Source organism: Apostichopus japonicus, chromosome 15, assembly GCF_037975245.1.
Source record: "Apostichopus japonicus isolate 1M-3 chromosome 15, ASM3797524v1, whole genome shotgun sequence".
Classification (NCBI taxonomy): domain Eukaryota; kingdom Metazoa; phylum Echinodermata; class Holothuroidea; order Aspidochirotida; family Stichopodidae; genus Apostichopus; species Apostichopus japonicus.
The window spans coordinates 1,480,925-1,504,147 of NC_092575.1; the positions used below are offsets into that span (position 1 = coordinate 1,480,925).

The window sequence follows — 23,223 nt, forward strand, 5'->3', positions numbered from 1 at the left end:
TAGTTGGATGGCAATCGTTTCTGGATACATATTTCGTTTGTCTACTCAAAAGAGGTAGTAGAATGTTTTAATCCAGCAAATGAGATATAGGTTTTGAACAGAATAGATTGATAGATAATATGATATAAGTAAGTTACAACATGTTGCACCAATTGCCTCTCAGGGTATTGTAATACTGCTGTGCATTTCCTTCCAGGTCAGTTAAGGGTGAGATTCTTCATCTAGCTTTATCTAAACATATGCAAATTTGAAATTATACTAAGTTAAAATATTCAGTTAAAGAGAGAGAGTCTCCTATTCAGTGTTTTGATTATATTTCATTCAATTTTTATTCAAAATGAAAACAATGACAAGAACAGCAAGATGACAGGAGTTCCTTCTTGGCCTCTATCAGAAACAAAACTTAAGATATGATCATATCATTAGGTAAATACCAACTGGTGCAGATATGCAGTCATACCCAAATCATATTGGAATCCTTATAAGGCAGCTACTGAAGAAAAACATGGGGAGAGGAAAGGAGGGGAGAGAAAAGGAGGAAGGGGGTCATAGCTTTTTGAGTCATGTTTCAGAGTACTCAAAAAATCATTTAAGGGTAATGTTCAACAAAGTCATTCCCCACCAGAAGTAAGTATGCTTCAATACATAGCCTATGGGTTCGCTTCTACACCGTGACCTATCAGTCCATTCATGTTGTGTGGTTATTTATTGATGGCAATATTATATAACACTGCATTGTCAACTGCTACATACCTCACTAAGCAATTATCTTAACACCCCCTTATGCTAAACATTCCTCAGCTTTGTTCATTAGTTGTCTCACCTACACTCGTTCACATTCCCTGGTCTGACTATATCTAAAGATTTGAATGCCATCACCATAGAACTTATGTCCCATGGAACATTACAAAAATACAATAAACAAGATGAACACAACAACCTGTACTCCAGTCAATTAAACCCTCGAAAGGGTTAAGTGCATAGCATGGAACCCTGTTTTTTCCGACTGTCCATTTATCAGCAGGCATAAGAATTTCTGTTCAGCTATTGAATTGCAAAACAATTAACCTACATGGAATGATTCAGCAGTTAAATAGCTGAACAGAAATAAGTACATAACAGAACCTTCAGTGTCTGGACCAGTATACTAGCAACTGAAAATAGGTTTCACAAATACACACATTAAAGTTATAATATGGTAAACTAGAGATCACCTAACAACAACAATATGCTTCTACTTGAATTGTAAAGATACCATTTGTGACACCTATTTTTGTAAAATTTGCAACTTTATTGCATCAAATCATAGACATATTTAAAACACTTTCATATCTTACTGCTTATTACAATATTGAAAGGAGCAGAGAGGTTCAATATTTTAATTTCACTCTTACAAACTGAATAATGCTACCATTTCTAATCATCCAATGAGTAACGATTTTATGTTACATATTGTAGAATGTCTAATAGCATAGAGATAATTAATGCAATTAATGTAACTAATTGACGTTTCAAAATGTTTCTCACTTCCTGCAATTATTCATCTTCACACAGAGTTTACACTAAGGATTGCCTCCACACCACATGGAACAGGATATCAAGTTTCCTTTTAAGATATGAACTAGGTTAACCTGAGTTGCATAAAAACACAATCTTGTATAATCACATTTTGTCACTGAAAAACCCTGTGAGCACTTTCTTCATCAATCGTATTTTCATTTTCTAACAATGGAATAAAAACTGGAAGATACTTAATTTGGTTCTTTTTACTAATATATATTACTATCTGACTAGTCTTTATAATTCAGCCGTTTTGTTGAGCATAATCTTTGAGCATACATCCTGCGATGACTAGCCTCTGAATCTCGCTAGTGCCTTCATAAATCTCTGTAATCCTAGCATCTCGGTAGTGTCTCTCTGCTGGCATGTCCGTTACATAACCCATCCCGCCAAGGATTTGAATGGACTGAGGGAGAAAAAAAAGAACATATTTTGACTTGCAATATTTAAAGTTTCCTCCGATACTCAAAACCTGATTGAATTGATGTTGGCAGTTTACTACCAGTTGACCAAATCAACAATATATAGAGTGAAAAGCATAGAGATTGCTGTTATAAGCATTGATTAATAGTCCACCAATGTTTCAACCAGTGCAGCTTTGATATCAGCATCATATTTTGTTTCAAACAAATTGCGATTGGTTAACAACATTTTCTGGATAAACCTTTTCTTTTTCCTCAAAGTTTGCCAAATTTTATAGGAGTATGTGATTTATCCATGAGATTTTGAAATGCAATCATTTCAGTTATTTCCTCTTTTGTTTGTATTTGAACCTTGCCAATACTTTTTATTAATCGTATCAACTGTACAGTCCCGATTTTATAAAACTGCACTTTCTGCCAACTTTTTTTGGATAAATCATTTGGAGACTATGAAATAAAGATGGAGAAGTTAACATACCAAACATGACCAACCATTTAAGTAATATTGATGAGGAGCCACACATGATACAAATCCACTCTTCTAAGCTATTTGCTACTGAATATTAACACAAGTAAGTATTCTACTGCATGGAAGAATCCCTGAAAGAATCATTATTAATATTTCTATGAATTATGGCATTGTTTCCATGGTGATTTAGAAACATTCTTACCTGATGGGCTACGTAAGTGGCTGCTTCTGATCCTGCTAACTTGGCCATTGCTGCTTCCTGCGACACAGTAAGAATTAAAGTCATTACTCAAAAAAACAAAACAAGACTTGACCTTTTCCACAGAATAAAAAAAGGTCACACAACAATTCCAAAATTTAATCCATGAAAAGGTTGTTAAAATCAAGTATAAACTTGCAATAAGAATATTTATAAACAAATTTAAAAACACATTCCTGAGAAAGATCTGAAGATGACATTCAATATGTAAATTGCCACAAAAGAGTATTTTGAGAGACAATAACTGAAAATGGAAAACTGTGCTAACTTGTACATTGTGATAAGAAATGCTGATGTTTTGGTATTTTTTAAAGAATCTCTTTCTTTTACTTATATATGTGACAATCAAAGAGAATTTTACATTTTGTTTCTGACCGAAAAACCTACTTAAATAGATAAAATACCTTTGTCCTTTTCCATTATTCCATCATTATCATGAGTTCACTGGTTCCAGACACCACACTAGCTAATAATGTCTTTGCTCTTTCAAGACATTATGTTTACAATTTCTCAGTCTGTTTTTCTGGTTTTGATTTTCTTACAAAATCCTGCCTGTAAACATAATAGGTTTTTCTTCATTCTCGACTTAATAACCATCTTGAAAACTAACATTACATCTGAGGAAAGCTCTGGTTAGGTGAGAAGTGTATCCACCAGAACTAGCAGGTATTATCAGAACTGTCCTAAATTGCTTTTTGTTCTTTCCTTCTTTTTTTGCACATTTTAAACTACTTCTTGGAGAGAAAAATGATTGTCAAAATGACCCCAAATAACAAAACATGACTGCTAACTTTTTTTTTTGGGGGGGGGGGGGGGAAGTGATGAGAAACGAAAGCAATATGAATTTTGGTTGTTGTTTGATAATTACTCACTTTTGTATAAGGTTTATGTTCATCCTTGAGGAATGCAGCTTTGTACATTAGTAACCTGGCACTCTCTATTCTCAGCTCCATGTCGGCTAATTTCATCTGAATAGCTTGCATCTTGGAGATTGGACTTCCAAAGGCCTTCCTGGTGGTTGCATAGTCTATTGCACAGTCCAAAGCAGCCTGAGGAATGAGGCAGACAAAGAGAGATTACTTCACAAACATGAAAACTGACTTGTAAGATTTAAGGAGTACAACTAATAAACATATGTGAAAACAACCACCAGTAAATAATTTAGTGTTGGTATTTGGCATATTAGTTTTGGGGGTCATCCATATTTTTTATCGCAAATTGCAAAAAGATATGGTTCTGTGTGCAAGAACTGTCGTACATCTTTACACTTCTCCATTCAGAGGACCATCTTGCATAGTATGTTGCTATATGCGCTGACCATGTCCAGTAAGGAGAAATTGGACATACCATTTGTTATCTTTAGTTGTTGTATTCATGTGTTACATCTATTTAGTAAATTTCTTGATGAATATTGTATCTGTTGCATTGTTACATTTGTGTAACCCCACACAAGCCATGAAAACATGTGAATGGAAAACATGATTAAATTTGAAATAAATAATTCAATTTATATTTATCTGGTGACACATGGCAGAAAACTATGCAAAACTTTGTTAAAATCTTACACAATTCCAACCAAAAACATATTCCAGAACAGATGTGGCAACAAGGATTTGATTCACACCACGAACGCAGCGGGATCCTTGCTTCCAATCAAGTAACATAATAATGAAGTGACATACATAGACTCTTCTTTTTAATACACATCAACATATGATTGATTATATTTAATTTAACATATCTATCATAAGCTGAGCCTTTGGATTCATGGAATGAGCTTCTTGCACAAAATGTCAAGACACTACCCCAAAGCTGACATACATATTCATATCCTTGGGGAGTTTCTGGACATTCATTGGTTGACGGACTACAGAGATATTTGATAATGGAGCAAATTTTGCCTGCAGGCTTATTCAATATAAAATGGCTGCTGGTGAAGAGATTTCATAACAGGCAGAAAAAACAAAAAATTTACAAAAATCATTCATGATGTCGAAACGGAAAATACAACACACCTGAGCAATTCCAATAGCCTGGGCTGCAATTCCTATCCTTCCTCCATCAAGGGTCATCTACAAAAGAAAGAAAATATTATGTAAACATTTCTCCAAGTAAGAGAGAAAAGTGGCAGGGACAGATAAACAAACAAACTAATGGATGAATTGTCTTTAAAGGGTGTGAAGACTCGCGCAAAAAGAAACGTCTAATGCCAATAATCTGACCTAGTTTCGAATGAGGTGTAACAGAAATGTTAGACACCACCATCGATCCCAGAAAATACACACACAGCTTGTTACCGTCGGTAATTAGACACTAGTGTACAGTCAGTACATACAGCTGTGGTCAATACCCACAGCACAGTGTATAAACGATTACAGCGATGGACATCTCAGGTCAAGCTAAAGATAACAAGGTATCATGTTTCATTACTGTCTGCATTTTGTAGTGACACGAACAAAACGTCACTTGCAAGCAACAGAAAGTTAACTTTTTCAGAGCGCGGCATGCGGTTTGGGGCGAGTCTTCAATGCCTTTAAAAGATCCACATATCTTGGTGAGTCTGATCTATCACCAAGAAACTGTTTTATGTCCATTTTTCACTGTTGTACAAAACCTTTCTGTTTCTTCAACAATAACCTTTATAAGCACTGTATAAACCTAGCTTCATACCATTGCAATTTTAAATCCCATGCCAGGGGTTCCTAATAAGTTTTCCTTTGGAATGGCAGCCCCGTCAAAGATTAGGTTGGTTGTCGATGAGCCTCTGATACCAAGCTTGTCTTCTTTCTTTCCTAAGCTGAGCCCGTCAATTGGTTTTGGAACTAAGAAAGCACTGATGCCCTAAGAAACGAAAATATGAAGACTTATTTCTATAATTTTAAAGTTATTAAATAGAGATCAAATAAATGAAGAATTTCTTAAATGTAATTAGAAAATATAATTGTTATTATAAGCTACCTGTGTCCACATAGATATTTTGATCAATATTAAAAATATTCACGTTGCGTCACTATTACAACAGTTTGTTATTTCAAGTCAAAAAAGTGTATAAAAGACAAGACAATAAAACCAATAGTCTTAAGATTTGATAACTGTTCAGATAGAAGATTTAAAACGATATCAAGGAATAACTCAGAAATTGGTCTAGGAACAGGTGAAGGAGAGTAAAAGTAAGTTATATGCAGAATTACAATTTGTACAACAAATGTAGGCTATATGTATAGAGAGGAATAGGACCTGGCACCACCATCCCTCTCCCCCCCCCCATCCTTGTTGAGTACTACCACAGAAAGTCACACCACACTACCATGTTATCCATCAAACATCTGTTATATAGTGTTACCTTATGCTTTAAAGATTTATCTGTAGTAGCCAAGACAACAGATGCCTCAGACTCGTATCCATTGGTAATCCAAGCTTTGGTGCCGTTGAGTATCCAGTGGTCCCCCTCCAAGCTAGCCACGGTGGAGGCGGCCCCTGCATCACTACCATTACCTGGGAAAACAATCATAGTAGCAAACAGGGTTGGGCATTCCATTACAGGCATACACATTGACATCCTGTCAATCTAGACCCTCCCCTCTTCCATTTAGTCAATAATAGTTGTTCAAAACAAGGCAGCCAGCAATCACAATAAGATACTGCTTTGTCCAAAGAGTAATATCTTGGTAAGCAAATACAGCAGATGGTGTGCAAATCATAAAGTGCTTTTTTTCCATCCCACATCCTTGGGAGATCACTGTGATGAATTACACAGAATTCGTAGGTGACCGATAAATAGCTTCTGCCATCTTTCCAACCACCAAGCTCAGATGTTAGAGAAGTGAAACTAAAGTCTTAGATGATGATATCCCAAACACAGCAATCATGTTTTGCCTCTTACATGTGTTTTTATAGATGAAATTACTACACAAATGAGTTCTACTTAGTTTCTGCAGCTTTTTCTCTCTGTATTCCCTTTCAATAAGAAACAAAGTTTTCATGTTATAGATTTTTGTGAAAAGCCACAAAAGTTGGTTTAATTGTTTCACACATTTTCTTATTTTATTCAGTCATGAATGAATGCAGAGCAATGTTCATACTGTAGGTCAAAGATAGAGCAATTATTAAATGATTACCTGGTTCACTGAGAGCAAAACATCCAACTTTCTTTCCATCTACAAATGGTGTACCAAACCGTTCTATTTGGTCCTTCGTTCCAAAGTTGACAACAGGACTCAGATACAGCGACTGAAGGAGAAACAATATTTTGTTTAGTTATTCACGGAAGATTGATGTTTCTAGATCCCCTTCCCTTCTTCTTCCACCCACACACATACACACACAAACACAAACAAGGTTTAAAAAAAAAATTAGTTATAGAAGCCAAAAAGAATGACAGAGACTTCTGACTCACATTCATAACACTCATTATGACTCCACATGTAGCACAACCTCTACTGATTTCTTCCAGGGCCACTGCATAGGCTAAGTTGTCAAGACCAGTACCTCCATACTCTTCAGGTACAGCAATTGCAAGCAGACCAAGATCACCCATTGCTTTAACCTGAATGGAAATAAAAATATGTATGTCATTTTCTTAGTTCCTTACTTCTTCCAACCGATTTTCTCCTGATATATTTTTATTTGAAAGGAACATATATCCTATAGCAAGTCAATATTGCAACTAGTCTAGGTATGGCATCACAGTTGAAAATGATATGAGCAATAAATGGCAGGGTGTTACATAACTCATTGTTCATATATATGTTCATCACCAAATTTAAAAGTGCTCACTCCACAGTATGGAAATGTACAACCTTTCAGGTGCTATAACTGTTATTTAACCCTTTGTGAGTTCGAAGAGATAAGCGTTCCGTAGACAGAGCAACTACTTAGGTTTGGATGATAATGTTGTTGAGATTTACTTCCTATCTCATCAAATGCTTGCATAGACCCTGGCTACTATTCGAACATCTTCTGCCAGAGTCTTATACCAATTTGCTTGTTTATGGAGTACACATTCAAGGAGTACTATAAGAGTTGAGTGCTACAAGGGAGCACATCACATGACACTTCATGGTTGATACGTTGTTTGCCGGGTCTCCTCATAGACGGAGTGGGTCTAGGTTAATGTATACGCCGATGATGGTTATAGCTAAATTGTTATTTTCAAAGAGACTTTTCAAGGATAAGATGAGTCTTTTCCTGACAATACTGGTACATCAAAGCTCAAAGCCTAATATATAGAGAGGCTAGATTTCCATAGTTTAATTTTTTTTTACCTTGTCAGCAGGGTATCGATGCTCTTTATCTATCTGTGATGCAATTGGTTTAAGTTCATTATCAGCAAAGTCCCTACATGTCTTCTTCATCATTTGATGTGTTTCTGGAAGCTCTGCTAAGGCTGAAAGAGCTCTTCTTTGAGAAGCTGTGGGTAGAGGAAGCAATTTATGGAAGAATAAATTAGCTAGGTACCTGTGTCTGATAGTCTAGTTGACAGTATGTCTATTAGGTTAGGATGTTTCATTGTTAATCTGAAAGAGGAGGCTTAAGACAGTATCTATTGGGTGACTCTGCAGCTTGTACGAAGGCAACAGCATTCATACTAAAATATTGAATTTGAAGTGAAATTGTACTTAAATTTTTCTTGCACTTAAGTACTGTATGTGTAGACTAGGCAGAGATGAATGACCACTAACATTCATATATTTCCTGTGCATTTCCTGTGTGTAAATCCCAGCATGAACTATGAAATACTTGATTCTTACTCAGCCTCAAGTTAGAAGTTGGTGAATAATGGCCACGGTACGCAGGCCCTATCTAAGTTACAGTAGTAATGTATTAACAGGCTTAAGTTATAGCATATAGCCTAGGCTTGGTTGACATTAGGCCTGCCTGTAGGCTAATCACCGACAAAAACAGCCACACATTCTCACCCAATCTGGAATGTTTCACCAGAAGGCTATTTATTCGCCTTGACAGGTTTCTTGATGCCATTATGATGGCCAATGCTTTTTCGTCAGGTAAACAACAGCGGTCTTGGCTGGTACGTTCGTGTTATTGTCGAGCAGACCAGTTTGTAAAAGCATGAAGCTAAAGTAACTTCAGCTTGTAACTGTGATTGTATAATGCAGATGAGAGTGTGGTGAAGCAGACGTAAGCCAGACAATGATTGGCTTAAGGATTTAAAGATATCATACATAAAAGATACACTAAACGTACTTTTATACAACTAGCAACCAATCAGTAATGTTGGATACAAGCTGCTGTAAGGATTTGGAATAGGTTGCTAGTGTACATTACGCAATACTACATGCATGACAGGTACTCCAGAGTCAGATTTGGGAGTGCTACTTTCTGCTTTGAAACGTTGATACATTTCTAGCTGAGCGCAGTGGCGAATTCAATGGGATGGGTTGGATCGGGGAAGGAAGGGAAATATCATGAGCAGTTCAGAAGCGGTGAGCTACAATATTAATTTAATAAACCAGGGAGCCTGGAACTGCAATGAGTATACTCATGACAGTGATATGGTGATTGCCGTTCATATCTTCAGCAGCTCTAACCCCTGACACCGCCCCGCCTCCAACCCAATCACTTTTCTTTTCTCGGTCAACCGTTTGGCATGGTATGGCAATATTGATCCATAAATTCTTGATCATATTACCATCGTTTAACTAAAACGATTTTAAGTTCCAGTTGGGAGAATGATTTTATCTTTCGTTTCTCGCTACAGCCTTATCATATCTTACTGATGGGAGAAGGTCACCTTGAAATTGTTATCGAACTTGTTTAAGACGCCCGTATACCGTAGACCTGCATTAAGTTGCTCAGAATAAGTTGAGATTGGCTTCACGGAAAACATATCATTGCCACTGCGAACTGTACCTCGAGATCTATGTTTTCTGCGAAATTGGTTACATTGTTGTAATCAGGGTAGGCGCCTATATGTTCACCGATGCTTATGTCCGAGAATGAGTACGTTTCATTTCGGAACTTGGATAAATTGTAATCCCAAAGTTTTGACTTACGGTATATCTTAACTTGAACATTTCCTTTTTGTTTGTATGATGATCGTACTTTTAATTTAAATCATTGGCCTAGATGTTTTATTTAAAAAATAAATCCACAACTCCGAAAAATTGTCATTGCGTCATACTTAATATGAACTTGACTTGCGTCAAACTTGACTGAATTATCGATAGTTCGAGAACGGAAATCGAAATTTCTACACCGTGAGATTATGGAGGTATTACCGGTATGAATGTACTTATGTTTGCTAATGCAAAGATTCACGGTTAATTACAGCATTAGAGTGCCATGAAGTGCATCCCTAAAGTTGAAAAGTGGTATAAATCATATTTTGATAATTTTGATGTATTCCTGGCCTTGACCAAAGTCAAGAAGGCGATGAAGCAGGTCAATCTGATTCACTGTGCACGATATCGAACGTGATTTAAATGTTCAAGTGAAAGCAGTGGGCAGTCAATTTATTCAACTGGAAAAATCAGTTGACAAATAAGACAGGCTATGACATCATAGGCATATGTTGACACTCATTCAATTGCAAAAACCTAAAATGCCATACATTTTGCTGAAAATGTTGGAACCACCCCTGGGAGACCGCCTGAGTACTGGGTGCTCAGGTTCAAGTTTGGATCACTAAATTTATATTTTCAACTCACTACGATTTCAATGTGTGTATATATATATATATATATATATATATATATATATATATATATATAGATATATATATATATATATATATATATATATATATAGATAGATATATAGATATATAGAATAGATATATAGATATAGGTTCAAAAGCTCGTCCAAAAATTCTGAAATTGAAATTTTTTGAGGCCCTACGCATTGGGAGGCCGTAATCTGTAACTTGTTTAGCTATAGGCCCGTGCCTTAATCCGGCAATGGTGAATTACAAACATTGCATGCTTGCAATATATTTACAAATAATTAGGGCGTTTATAAAATGTCCAACAAAACAAGATCTATTTATCAACAAGATCACATTGTACTTTGTAGGGTTTTTGTCCAAATCTCCAAACAGAAAAGGGGGGAAGTGATGACGTCAATCTATTTAAAGAACTGATCCCCTGCATTTGGTATATAACGGGAGTCGATTATGTGCAAACACCTTACAGTGAATCCCATCGTCGATCGTATTCCAGAGCAGACTACACTGTCATAGCCTAGTCTATGTATGATGTACGCATACGGAGCATCTCGAACGACATTAGGAACTGTTAACCAGTTCCGAATCTGATGGTCGTTTTCAATCGACTAATGTAAGTTGCATTAATAAACATCTATATATTTTGTGAGGCTTTGTATGATTGTTTCTTAGACGACTGATGATTCGTCAAGTTCAAAGATGACACCAACACATACATGCTAGCCTATCGTACGTAAGCTTACTTAGGCTAACTGTTAATGTTAAATGTCATTTTACACTACAGTAGGAGGACAGAAGCCTACTATTTGGTAGTAGTGCTGGAGTGGAAGCACTGAGTACTAAAATGTTAGGCCTAACCTACTTATTCATGTTTTTGTATGGCTTTGACTGACCTGGTTAAACCAATTGTGGTGTAAAATAGCCTTATGGTGATTGACAAAACACAAAATGTGTGCACCAAATACCAATAAATCCATCCTTCCCCAATATCTCCTCCCCCAATTAAAAGTAAATCATTTGTCAGTGTATTCATGCTGCGAAAGTGTCCATTAGCTATAGGTTGCATCCCAAAACCCTCCGTTTGTACTGAACGGCAGGTTTTTTTCCAGTTGGTTGACTAAGTGATGAGTCCCATCTTTTTGCACCTTACTTCAGCTGCCTATCCGTCTAATATACAACTCATCACACAGCTAGTAGCCAAATCACTATCAGTTTTAGTGCAGTGCACATATTCTTCCACATACTGTATACGGTCGCAATAATAATGTAACAGTAAACTTGATAATGCGAATGTTTTTTTGATTTGTACAGTGCAAATATATCAAACTTTCGAAAAAATGTTTGGGAAGAAGAAAAGAATTCATATTAAAGATCTTTATCTAAATCATAAACTTTAAGAGTATCTAGAACCTCCGCAGTCTCTTCTCTGCAAAATGTGTGTAACTAAAGCCTGCAGCAGATTAATAGCTATAAGGGAGATGGCTCCATGCACTGTACATGTTGTATGTGTAATTATATGGTAGTATCAAACAATATCAATCTCTTAAAAGTAGTTCTGGCCAAAATGATAGGCAGTTCAAGACAGACATGGCAAGGTGTGAACAAATCAACTCTTCCAAACTCACCAATCCCAGTCTGTTTGCAGGAGATATAAATTTTCAGTAAGTTGAGGTCAAAAATGTAACCTATGGTTAATGGGCTATTTCTCATCTTGTAGAAGTTGAGAGAAATGCAGAACAAGGAAATCTATATTGCACAAATATTGCAGAATACCATACAAAGGAAGAATCATTAGTAATTGGCATATTTGATGTAAGGATGATTTGCTCACAATGACTGATAATTTTATTTTCTCTTACAGTGATTTCTGCAGGGGAAGTAGTAAAACCTGATCCATCATGCAACAAGCAGCTTCAAAGAACACAAATTGGTTTAAAACCAAGGCTCTGAATATGAACTTTGACCTGTCAAAATCAGACTACAAAGCCATTGAAAACATTGGAACAGGTCAGTAAGCCTTTTCATAATTTCCCCTTTGTTTTATCAACCATTTTGCATAATATTCTGCTTCTGCAGAATTCCTAACTACAACTGTGGAGGCCCTGCAATATTACATGATAGAGAAAAGATTCAGGGACTATAAATTTTAAGTCACTGGGACAAAATTCTATTCCTGTGAGGTTATTGAATGACAGATTTTGTTGTTCAACAATGTAAACATTGCATCTGTGCAACGTTTGGAAGGAATAATATAGTGATGTACAGTACAGTAGGAAGGTGATAGTATATACACTATGTTCTGAAAGTCCTTTAAATAAAATGACTGTGCTTTGCAAAACCTCAAGTGGTACTTTTGATAGTCAGTATAAATTTACAGCTTTCTGTGTGGTCAAATAGAAGTTGCACTGAAATAAAAAAGGTCTTTCACAAAGCTATGATTGGAAGCAAAAAACGTAGCATCACTTGATGAAACCAAAACTCATTGATTATATACTATGTAAAACTTGTGTTGCAATTTAAACAACATTCTCAAGCTGGCAATATCATGTATAAGTTGTTGTCCAAAGCCATCAGAGTAATTGATATTCAAAGGGTTTCCAAAGTTTTCACATCACTCTAGCCAGTTTTGCATACCTTGCAGTCTAGTATTATAACCATGAAGTCCCATGCCTTTGGTACCAAGCACCTGTTCATATAATGTATCAGCCTATATGATCTTTTGAAGGTTTTGTAATGACAATTGATCACAGCTCATGTCATGGTTGAATGTCTTATAAATACGGTAAGAATATCTTATAAATACGGTAAGAGACATGTATTTAAATACTATGTTATTATTGAAATTGTAGTAGAAGTTTGGGTAAAATACACTTTAAGGCCATTTGTATTGCTTCCAAATAGGCTAAAAAGTCATTTAATGGTCACCCCTACTTAAACTCAAACGATCTCATCACTACCACAAATAGAGGATCTTTCCTAAGAGAGAGATGATCAGTCTAAGTGAACAGTCCTCAAAGGTAGTGAAGGATATCTATAGAGTCAAAACCCACACAGAAAATACTCTACTTTTGAAAAATTTAGCAGTTTTTAGCTGCTAATCTTTGTTACCGTAACTGACGACCTTTTTAATATTTTGAGAAAGTGCTGACATTGTTATTTCTGGGATTTCAATGCATGCTACTGTTCACAGAGTATTATTAGCATGAACACTTTTTCCACTTTCCCACCTCTCTTCAGGTGCCTATGGTGTGGTATGTTCAGCTGTCCAAGTGAAAACTGGGAAAAAGTTTGCTATCAAGAAGATACCCAATGCTTTTGAAGAAATCATAACAGCCAAGAGAACGTTCAGAGAACTTAAAATCCTTCGGCATTTTGATCACGAAAATGTGATACGGATCCATGAAATTCTCATGCCCAGGGAAGCTCTGAGTGAGTTCAAGGATGTTTACGTTGTTATGGACCTAATGGAGAGTGATTTGCATCAAATATTGCATTCCAATCAACCGTTCACAAACGAACACACGCAGTATTTCTTGTACCAGATCCTTCGAGGCTTGAAGTACATCCACTCTGCTAACGTCGTCCATCGTGACCTCAAACCGAGTAACTTGCTCGTCAATGAAAATTGTGAGCTGAAAATCGGTGACTTTGGAATGGCGAGGGGGATGTCATCGAAAATAGATTCTCACAAGAAACTCTTCATGACCCAATATGTAGCCACGAGATGGTATCGCGCTCCAGAACTCTTATTTTCTGCTTTCAACTATGCCCAGAGTGTCGACATGTGGTCCGTCGGCTGCATCTTTGCAGAGATGCTCGCCAGGAAGCAGTTGTTTCCGGGAAAGAACCCTGTCGATCAGCTGATGCTGATCATCAACGTTCTCGGCATGCCTCCAGACAGCATGCTGGAAAGCGCAAACAGCGACCAAATTGTGACATTCTTTAAGAAACGATTTGGAGCGAGAAAACCCATTGGCTTGGGCAATAAAGTGAAGCCAGCCAGCCCAGATGCTCTCTCATTACTCTCCAAAATGTTGGCATTTGTCCCGGAGGAAAGAATTTCCATAATGGACGCTCTCAAAGATCCATTTGTCATTAATTATCACGATCCAGACGATGAACCAATATGCCTGCCCAAGTTTGACTTTTCCTTTGACGACCAGCCGATGAGTACCGACCAGATACGACAGCAAGTCGGAAAAATGATTCTGAAATACAGTAGACAAAAAATGAGCTCTTTAAAACTACCTGGCGGTTCAGCAGTGTCTCCAAAGCCGATGGAACCCTTTGATGATTTAACACCGGTTTCAAGTGCTAGTATCGGTTCTGGTGGGAAAGTACAGATGCAGAAAGCTTTGAAAGATAGAGAAACTTTAATTGCTGAAGAAATTGGCAGTAAAGTGGCAGAAGTGCCAAAAAGTGAGAATGTAGCATCATTTTTGAAGCCGGCAACACCGCCATCTCTCCAACCTGTTGGGGGGACAAGTCCTTTGAAAGTCACTTCTGGTCAGGTGACTACAGATGTCGAAATGAAGAGTGCCAGGTCTGCCTGTAACGATGCGGTTAATAGCATATTAAGCATCACAGCCAAACCGCAAAAGGGTCCAGGTGGGAAATCTGACGTGGAAATGAAAAGCGCTCAACGAACCGATAATGACGGTACACTAGAAGTTCCAGCGGATGTTCAAATGCTCAGTGCAAAAAGTGAGAAGGGAAGGAATGAAAATGTCACTAAGAACAAAGCCAAAGTACCAGGGAATCAGTTAGAAGAGTCGCAGGTTATGAAAGTGGTAGAAAAAGACAAAGTGTCAACAGAGGGAGCTGTTGTAGCTGACCATGGGGCTATCTTAAAAAGTCAGCTGGGAACAGGAGGAGAGGACATGAAAGCCCTAATCAAGGCAGCTCTGAAAAATTCAGTTTTGATGAAAAGCAAGCTAAAGAAAGGACAGCAAGGTTAGTTGAACTGCAAATTTGAATAAAAATTACATTCCAATATGAATTGACCTTACCTTGTACAGTATCTATGACATGTTTCGTAGCATCTAGTTTGCAATTTTTGATATTACTTGATATGAGTGGAGTGTGTGCTTTTATTTAATATACATGTTCAAGTTGTTTGATCAAATGGTTTAAGGATGACTTTAGGCACAGAATTTGTATTGCTACGTTATAGATTGTTATATATATATATATATATATATACTCTACTAGCAGTCCAGGTTGTAATTCTATACCACGTAGAATTTATGACAAATGACCCTTGTTTTACACAGATGCACCCATTTAATAAAGCGACTGAACTACTTAGTCTACATTAATACACTGACCATTTGGCCTGTTCCCTTCAGATGCAGCACAAAACTCAATTGGAAAATATATAAACCTTTTATGGTTTTAACTTTCAACTGATAATTACAAACTTGTCAATGACAAATGGTGCTGAATGACATTCACAGGTGCTCTGGTACTATAAGAACTTTGAAAGAACATGTTTTAGTTGATATATTAGAATATAAAACCGCTTAACATTAACATTTAGTCCTGCACCAAGGAGTTGACTTCACCATCAGTTTAGCCTTAAAGGAGCATTCCAGAGATTACGATATTTTAAAGGTGAATATCTAAATGCGTTACCCAGCACAGGGTCTATTTCACTGATGTAGGCCCTCAAGGTCCGATCCTAAATAAAGTCGTGTTTGATGTTTAACTTAGATATATCTTGATGCGATACCCAGCACAGGGTATATAACTCTGATGTTAGCCCTCAGGGTCCGATCCTAAATAAAGTTATGTTTGATGTTGAACTCAGATAATGACCTTACAATTTGCTACCTGTCCAAAAATGGCTCAGAAGCCTGTTTGGTTATTTGAAATGGTAACTTGATACAGTAGGTTATTTTGTACAAAATCCCTCACAAAGAACTTGTATTATGGAAAAGTTGAACCCATTATCCTGCTTGTTGTAGGTCATGACCATCCTGTAATATTTTCAAATTCATCAACTTTGTTTCTTCGAATAGATATGCACCCTCGAGACCAACGACCGACCCGTAAGATGTCTCTCGCCCAAACGAGACAGAAAGAGAGGGAGGAGAAGAGGCGACAGAGGCACAAACGAGCAAAGGAGAAACAAAAGAAACACAAAGCAAATTCAAAAGAGAGTGAAACGGAGGGGTCACTGCTTACTACAGAGGACAGAAACTTGTTGGAAAAGTGGAAGGAAATGCAAACTAAGGATTCTCAAAGTCGGAAGGTGGTTCGTAGCAATCCCAGTCCGGGTCAGTCTTCGTCAGCTGTAACTCAATCACAGTCAACTTTGACCCCTGTCATGAATCTAAACCCCACAGGGGGTCAACCTGCTGCCCAGGGAGTCATCCTCACTTTGAGTAATTCGTCAGTGGTTACCAATGGCAACCAGAATCTCATCTTTGTTCCCGTGGTAACAGTGCCCGGTAATCCAGTGTCTACAAACAGTTCAGCAATTTCACAGACGGTTGCCGTCATAAGCGACAATTCAGGGAACATCGGTCCCTCTCAGACTCTGACTTACACGTCACAGAGTGTTCATTCACCGTCGATGCTGAATATTAGCTCGAGGGCATCGAATGCCCCCCCTCTTGACAGCCTCTCATCCTTCCAAGATGCCCCTCAACCTACCATTACCGATGACGCATCTGCCAGTGGCTTTACAGATATTACATCATTACTGATGGATTCCCCGGATCCAAAGTCAAGCCCCACACAGTTAACAGACGACGTCTTTCTCGGTGGTGCAGGTAAAACAATGGCAGGTACTCCCAGAGGAGGTTACCGGTCCGATGCGTACAATGACACCCCGTCTCCTCCATCCTTCCTATCCAGATCAGGGAGTGAAAGCTACCTGCCTGAGCATCAAGGAGGTATGTATTTTGTTTTTATATAGTGACACCATGTCCATATACTACCACCATTTCTATATTGTATACTGTCATACCATTATATATATATGTTGCAACCATACTGCCAACTCTTGTTTTATATACCTGCAGATGGTACCAAGTTTTCTTGATCAAAATTTGGCATCTTATGTGTCAAAAGTACGTGTCAAACTGAAGGATTAAATGATTGAAAAAGACATTTCCAATGTCATCTTCAGGAAGTCATTTTTCTGTTAGCTGTTTCAGTGCCACACTCTTGCATAAGTCTTGATGTTTTCCAACCAGGAGCAGCCTGGTTTGTTAATGGCAGATGACAGCTGACATGATCGTCAAGCAGCCATCTTGTAATTTACAGACATTTCAGCCGTCGAATCTTGTTTTTGCACAGCCAGGATGAAAAGTCAAATGGTTATAAGCCTTTGTAAATTCTTAATAGATCTTTCCTCACAGGAAATACATCCCTCACAATAGCCTATATCTTACACCATGTGACTTTGGTAAAACACATTCAATATATTTTAAAGGGTACCTTTGCATAGCAATAATACCCTACAGGGCATTGCCTGAGATCAACCCTCAGGGCTTGTCTAAAACCTGAAAGAGTAAAACGATAACTGGACAATCTGGAACAGAACTACCCAGAAAGACAATCTGACAAAGACCATGAAAAAATTGGTCTTGGAAAAACCATTCTTAAGTTTATTGCATGGGTAGGTTCAATAGAAAGATGCCAAAGGTCTTGAACCAGCAATGAGTCAACAAGAGTGCTGATGATTTTACTGCAAATTGTGGGCTAGGTAGCAAGATGAGAGTGCAATGATTAAGTGGAGACAGGTAAGAGAGGTGTGCAGTAAATACCCAAACAAGCTAGTTTTTTCCCAATTTTCTGTATCAGATAATTGTTTTTATTTTTCAAGGGTTAATATCATATAGGAACAATCATTCAAGTTTTTACAAAGGTCATTTGGGGTCACCAGGGGTCAAATTGTGAATACCTTGTAATCACGATATCTCAATACTGGAAGCTTGGGCCAATCACTAATTTAGTGTGTAGAAGTACCTCATTGAGTTAAAGAAGCCTAGTGTTTTTGGTGGAGGTCAAAGGTCATTTAGGGTCATCAGAGGTCAAATCATAAAACCCTTGTAGATTATGTCAGATTCATGAAGAAAACTGCTCATGTTACATCATTGAAACCACAATGCATTTTTGCATTCTGGTTACACTTATCACCATCAGTGATTCAGTATGCTTTGGCAAAGTTTTAGATAGCTCAAGCTGTACCTCTGCAATATTTTAAGTTTCTCCATCCTGTCGAGAAAAGACAAAAACAACATAAACTTTGCTGATATCTTTAATATTTCCAACTTTGAAGACTTAACATTCATCATCTACAAAACCATTTAGTTTCTCTGTTTTTCTTTTCATCCAAACTATATCACTCATTAGGTCAGTCCACTTAATGGATCCCTCTGTTATTATCTAGTTCTGTCTTTTTGCTATAGGTCCAATTAAAGATGCAGCTACCCCTCCTGATATGAACGCAATATCGGATCATTTAGCCCGCTCAGCCGTCCTGAACGACCCCTTTCCGTACCTCCAGCTGACCCCGAGGGGCGATGGGTCTGGATACGGCCTCGGAGTCAACCTGGAGGACTTTCTGTGCGACATCCCAGAATCTGATGAGGAGCATGGAGATGTTGATCCAAGGTATGAATTGATTAAATGGTTCTATTGACTGAATGACTTATTTTCATTAATTCTTAACCTTAGATTGATGAAAAGGATTGATCAATGTATGGATTGTTTCATTCGATTGGATGATGTAGTTAATTGAATAAGTAAATTCATTTCTAGGTTGATCGATTGATACAATTTTTTGATTGATTGATGTAATTCATTGGCTATGGATTGTTCATTGATTGGTCAATTGATAGATGTACATTGTTGATTGATGTAATTCGTTGATGATTTCATTGATTGATCAATCGATAGATGTACGTTGTCGATTGATTGGTTGACCTGATTGACTGTCTGATTGACTAATTGATTGATTGATTGATTTTTCATCCTTTTCGTTGCAGTAAATCTTCAGCGGAGGCCCAGCTGTCTGCTTCTGTCTTATCTGGCATATTGAGGGAGCATGATCTGAACCCAGATGACCTACAGGCCATTCAACAGGAGCTAGGACTCACCTCTCCAATCTCCTTAGGCAACTTATCACAGCTCAGTCCAACCACTACAACAGCATCTGCCAGTCCTGAATGCAGGAACTAGACCGTCCCTTTGTGGTAACTAAATAAAGCAGTCCATGTACAACTTGACAGTGTTGTAAGAAGATGTTACTTGAGTCACTGAATTATGAGCTTGGGAAGTTTCCTATAGAGATAATACAGTGTCCTGAGTCCTGAAACTCCTTGCAAACTCTGTTGTACCTCTCACGTACCTCCCCTCTCCCGTTGTACCCCTCTTTGATGTTTCCTCAACATTTCTCTGACCACTCTATCTCCTTGTCTAATTCTTTAACCTTGCACTCATAAACGTAAAGAAATTTTCTCTGTCTTTCATATCTTGCAGAGCTTTTTCATAAGCTTCGTTACTCAATCATACTCGTTAATATGACGACCATAGTGACTTATTGGATTGAAATCGCATGGGTGGTTTTAATAAAAAATTCTTTCAATTTTCCAATTGTAATTTGTTATAAGAAAAAATGATATCAATAACCTTTAACTTCATGAAACATTTGCCAAACCACACAAGGTGTCTTGAAAACAATTTGATTCTAGTGTATTAGTTTCATTCTCTGTAGTGTTTTGGTTTCACAATTTCAAAAGTGTCGAACATACAATATTGCAGCTTGTGTTACTCTCAGAACATAATGTAGTTTCTGTTTAAATAATGCCCTGCTTTTAACAAAGGTTGGTGATTACAAAATATCAGAAACACTACCAGGAGTCTTTCTCAATTTTGATTGTGTTAGCTATGAAATTTATTTAAGAATTTGGCGATTATAATTATTTTAACAAATTTGTTAAATGTTCATCTTTATCCATCATTTTCTTGCACTTTCGTACAGAAAAAGGAAGTATACCAGTTATAGAGCATATTTACTTTGGAAAGAAAAACTTAAGGTCATTCTAAGGTTTCCAGGGGTTGTTCATATTTTATAAAGGCTAACAAGTAAGATAGTATCCATAGTTAAGGAATGTTGGCATTGCTGTATTGAGTATCCAACCAAAATAGAGGTAAAAAAAAAGAATTGTGTACACATATCACAACTGAGCACATCAGGCATTCTACTATAAAATTGGAATGCTACTTAATAGGTTGTTGTCTTTCAAATTTACCAGATGATGTTCAAACTACATTCCCCACCTAAGTTTTAGTGCTCATATAAACAAACCTGGAGCAAACTTTCTTGTTGTTAATAATATGTCCCATTGCCACTTCTTTGTAAATATATTTGTGAATAAATAATTGACAAGGGTTATGTTTGGTCACAAGATGTGATTACAAACCAGTGTAAGATAAATATTTAGCAATAGAAATCACTTGGAAGAAATCATGTCATGTTATTTCAAAAGTTAGATACACTATTTAAAGATTTAAAAAAAACTTGTAAATTAAACTATAAACCTAAAAGTTGTTATTGTGGTAGTGAACCCATGTTTTATTTATTTATAGGTGTAAACAGGAAAGCCTATCCTTTTTCTGTTTGTCGTGGCATTCTATAAATTGTTCAAATTTTACTTGCCAAAGGAATTGCAGGTAATGCAGTCTTAAGTTCCTTGTCTTTGCGGTTTAAAATTCAGCGAACCAATATGTGCTCTAAAACAGTACTGTACTGACTTCTAAGAATTTCTCACTTTTGATATCAATTCAGATGTTAGGTTGTATTCTCTCCCTTTTTGTCTACTTCTTTCTCCTACATTTTTTTCTTCATATTTTGTCCTAAAAGCAGGGTTCAAGGTTTCATTCAACTTAAAAAATTGAGGAAATTTTTGCAGTTTTAACGCAACATCGTTTGCATAAAGACAAGGACAATTTTTGTATTTTATTATTACGGATCGAAGTTTCGAACAAAATAACTCAAAGATGAGACAAATTCTCACGTAAATGAAAATAATTATGTAGTTTGTGCAGGATTAACAAAGGGTAGTTATCTATTGCGTATTTTATCCTCAGATAAGATATTTGAGGCAATGTAAGGAAGGCTACTCGTTGCATTATCACCTTTAAAAATGGACAATATAGTGACTTGTCAATTGAAGTTGAGAATCAACCCTCCATTCCATTTTAAAGACTCCATTATAGTTTATTCTGTTCTTTTGAATAAGACAAAGAGCATTCTTTTGTCTTTATGTTATTTTCATTGTCTTTCATTTTCTTTTCTTTTCCTTTAAATATTTGAATGTTGAAATAGATTCTGTAATATAAACTAGAGATACGAGGCTGTAGAATTTTTATGTGGCACTCCTTTGTTTGGCTACTTACATCATGTAAGAGATGCCATCAATTTGACACAAGAAAAACCAAATGGTCGAAAACCAAAAGAAATGTAAGCATTTTATGATAGCTTCTCATGAAGTAATTGATGATTTCATTAATGTGATTGCACTTCACTCAATATGTGTTTTTTTGTGTAATTGTCTCATTTCTATTGAATTATTCTAGTTAGCCTACTACCGATTCTTCATAATCGGTCAGTTTTGGCAGTATATTTGTAAATGGTGCTGGAAATTACAGCTTAACAGTCTATCTATAGTTTTTGTATCCATGATAAGTTGTGAGTGAATAGAAAATCGGATATTGCAGTTTTGTTGTTGTCGTATTCTTACTTCCAATCTTAATCTGCAAGGGTTTGTGTGTGTGTGTCTTGATGGATGTGTGTGTTTGTGCATGTGTGAGGAGGGGAATGTGTGGTGCGATAATAAAAGGGGTCACTTTACACTCTGTAAATAAAATACAAGTGTTGTATTGGTAACAGCTCCGGAATACTATAAACCCGTTTTCCCATAGGCAGCTGGGAGAGGTTCAATCCTGGTGGGTGGGGCGGGGGGGGGGCGTGGTTGGGTACACAAACATTGAAAAGCAGTGCATGGGATAAGTGACTTTGATTTAAGGAAGAAAACTGCAAACTCACCTCAAAGCGACCCGACAAAATGGACCCTAGTGTGTGCATTCTGTACCACAAGTCACAGTATTTTAATTGTTCTAAAACAATAGGGCACTTTCTATTCAGAAAAACAGAGGACAGACTTATTAATACATATAAAACGTCCCTTCATTATGTTGTCCATATGAATGAACAGCTATGGAAAGTTTCACTTGGAAGATTGAAAACAATATGAATTTGATAACAATTTAAAGATGTATCTTGGCGGGAAAGATATGTTATACTATGACGTTTATATATTCCTGCTTTCAATTGGTCATCGGAATTGCTCCAAAATATGCTATAAATTCAGATAATGTTCACTCATAATCGAATTTAATCAAGCATTTACCAGCCCCTTTAAACATTATTAACACCGAGACATTTAATTGTCTATGAACATTTAGAAGAATCAGAATTAACCTTGAGGAAAATACTTTTGAGAACATCTAGCAATTTCCAGATGCAAAAAGCTGTGGCCAAAACTGATAACCTGTAATAAGGAATTAAACCAAAAGTCTATATAATATTGCATTCTCAAACCATATCAGAACATTTCAAGTGTCAAATTAAAAATCGAGAGATCAGTAAAGCCTAAACAAGTGATTCGAAAGTGCCTAGACTAGATAATAACACTATTACGTAATCAACCTCGCAGTGCGTTGCGTCATAGTATGGCGGTTGCAGTGTCGGCTAAAAGCAAATATACAGACCAGTGAGTGCATGGAGTTACAGCATACATGCATAGCTCGCTGATTA

General features: G+C 36.9%; 2 protein-coding genes across 2 annotated transcripts; one reads left to right on the forward strand and one right to left on the reverse strand.

Annotated features, from left to right (window-relative positions):
- Window positions 1–304: 304 nt before the first annotated feature.
- Window positions 305–8,823, reverse strand: LOC139980673 (short-chain specific acyl-CoA dehydrogenase, mitochondrial-like). Its single transcript, XM_071992493.1, has 10 exons — window positions 8,629–8,823; window positions 7,975–8,120; window positions 7,107–7,256; window positions 6,829–6,940; window positions 6,054–6,205; window positions 5,381–5,551; window positions 4,726–4,782; window positions 3,583–3,759; window positions 2,654–2,710; window positions 305–1,966 (listed from the first exon to the last, which is right to left on the reverse strand). The coding sequence occupies exons 1-10, from the start codon at window positions 8,687–8,689 to the stop codon at window positions 1,805–1,807; spliced, it is 1,245 nt and encodes a 414-aa protein (XP_071848594.1). The 5' UTR covers window positions 8,690–8,823; the 3' UTR covers window positions 305–1,804.
- A 2,021-nt stretch (window positions 8,824–10,844) lies between these two features.
- LOC139980846 (uncharacterized) lies at window positions 10,845–22,123 on the forward strand. The gene is made up of 6 exons (XM_071992817.1): window positions 10,845–11,004; window positions 12,253–12,398; window positions 13,629–15,344; window positions 16,412–17,290; window positions 18,812–19,016; window positions 19,391–22,123. Exons 2-6 carry the CDS (start codon window positions 12,290–12,292, stop codon window positions 19,581–19,583), a joined length of 3,102 nt encoding a protein of 1,033 aa, XP_071848918.1. The 5' UTR covers window positions 10,845–11,004; window positions 12,253–12,289; the 3' UTR covers window positions 19,584–22,123.
- Window positions 22,124–23,223: the final 1,100 nt, after the last annotated feature.

Excerpts from the sequence above, each read along its gene's own strand:
- LOC139980673 (XM_071992493.1), bottom strand. The coding sequence starts at position 8,689 with ATGGCATCAAGAAACCTGTCAAGGCGAATAAATAGCCTTCTGGTGAAA. Across the intron at positions 5,552-6,053 it reads ATAAATCTTTAAAGCATAAG|GGCATCAGTGCTTTCTTAGT; the intron begins GTAACACTATAT and ends TTCGTTTCTTAG. Across the intron at positions 4,783-5,380 it reads TGGGATTTAAAATTGCAATG|ATGACCCTTGATGGAGGAAG; the intron begins GTATGAAGCTAG and ends TTTCTTTTGTAG.
- LOC139980846 (XM_071992817.1), top strand. The coding sequence starts at position 12,290 with ATGCAACAAGCAGCTTCAAAGAACACAAATTGGTTTAAAACCAAGGCT. Across the intron at positions 15,345-16,411 it reads GCTAAAGAAAGGACAGCAAG|ATATGCACCCTCGAGACCAA; the intron begins GTTAGTTGAACT and ends TTCTTCGAATAG. Across the intron at positions 17,291-18,811 it reads CCTGCCTGAGCATCAAGGAG|GTCCAATTAAAGATGCAGCT; the intron begins GTATGTATTTTG and ends TTTTTGCTATAG.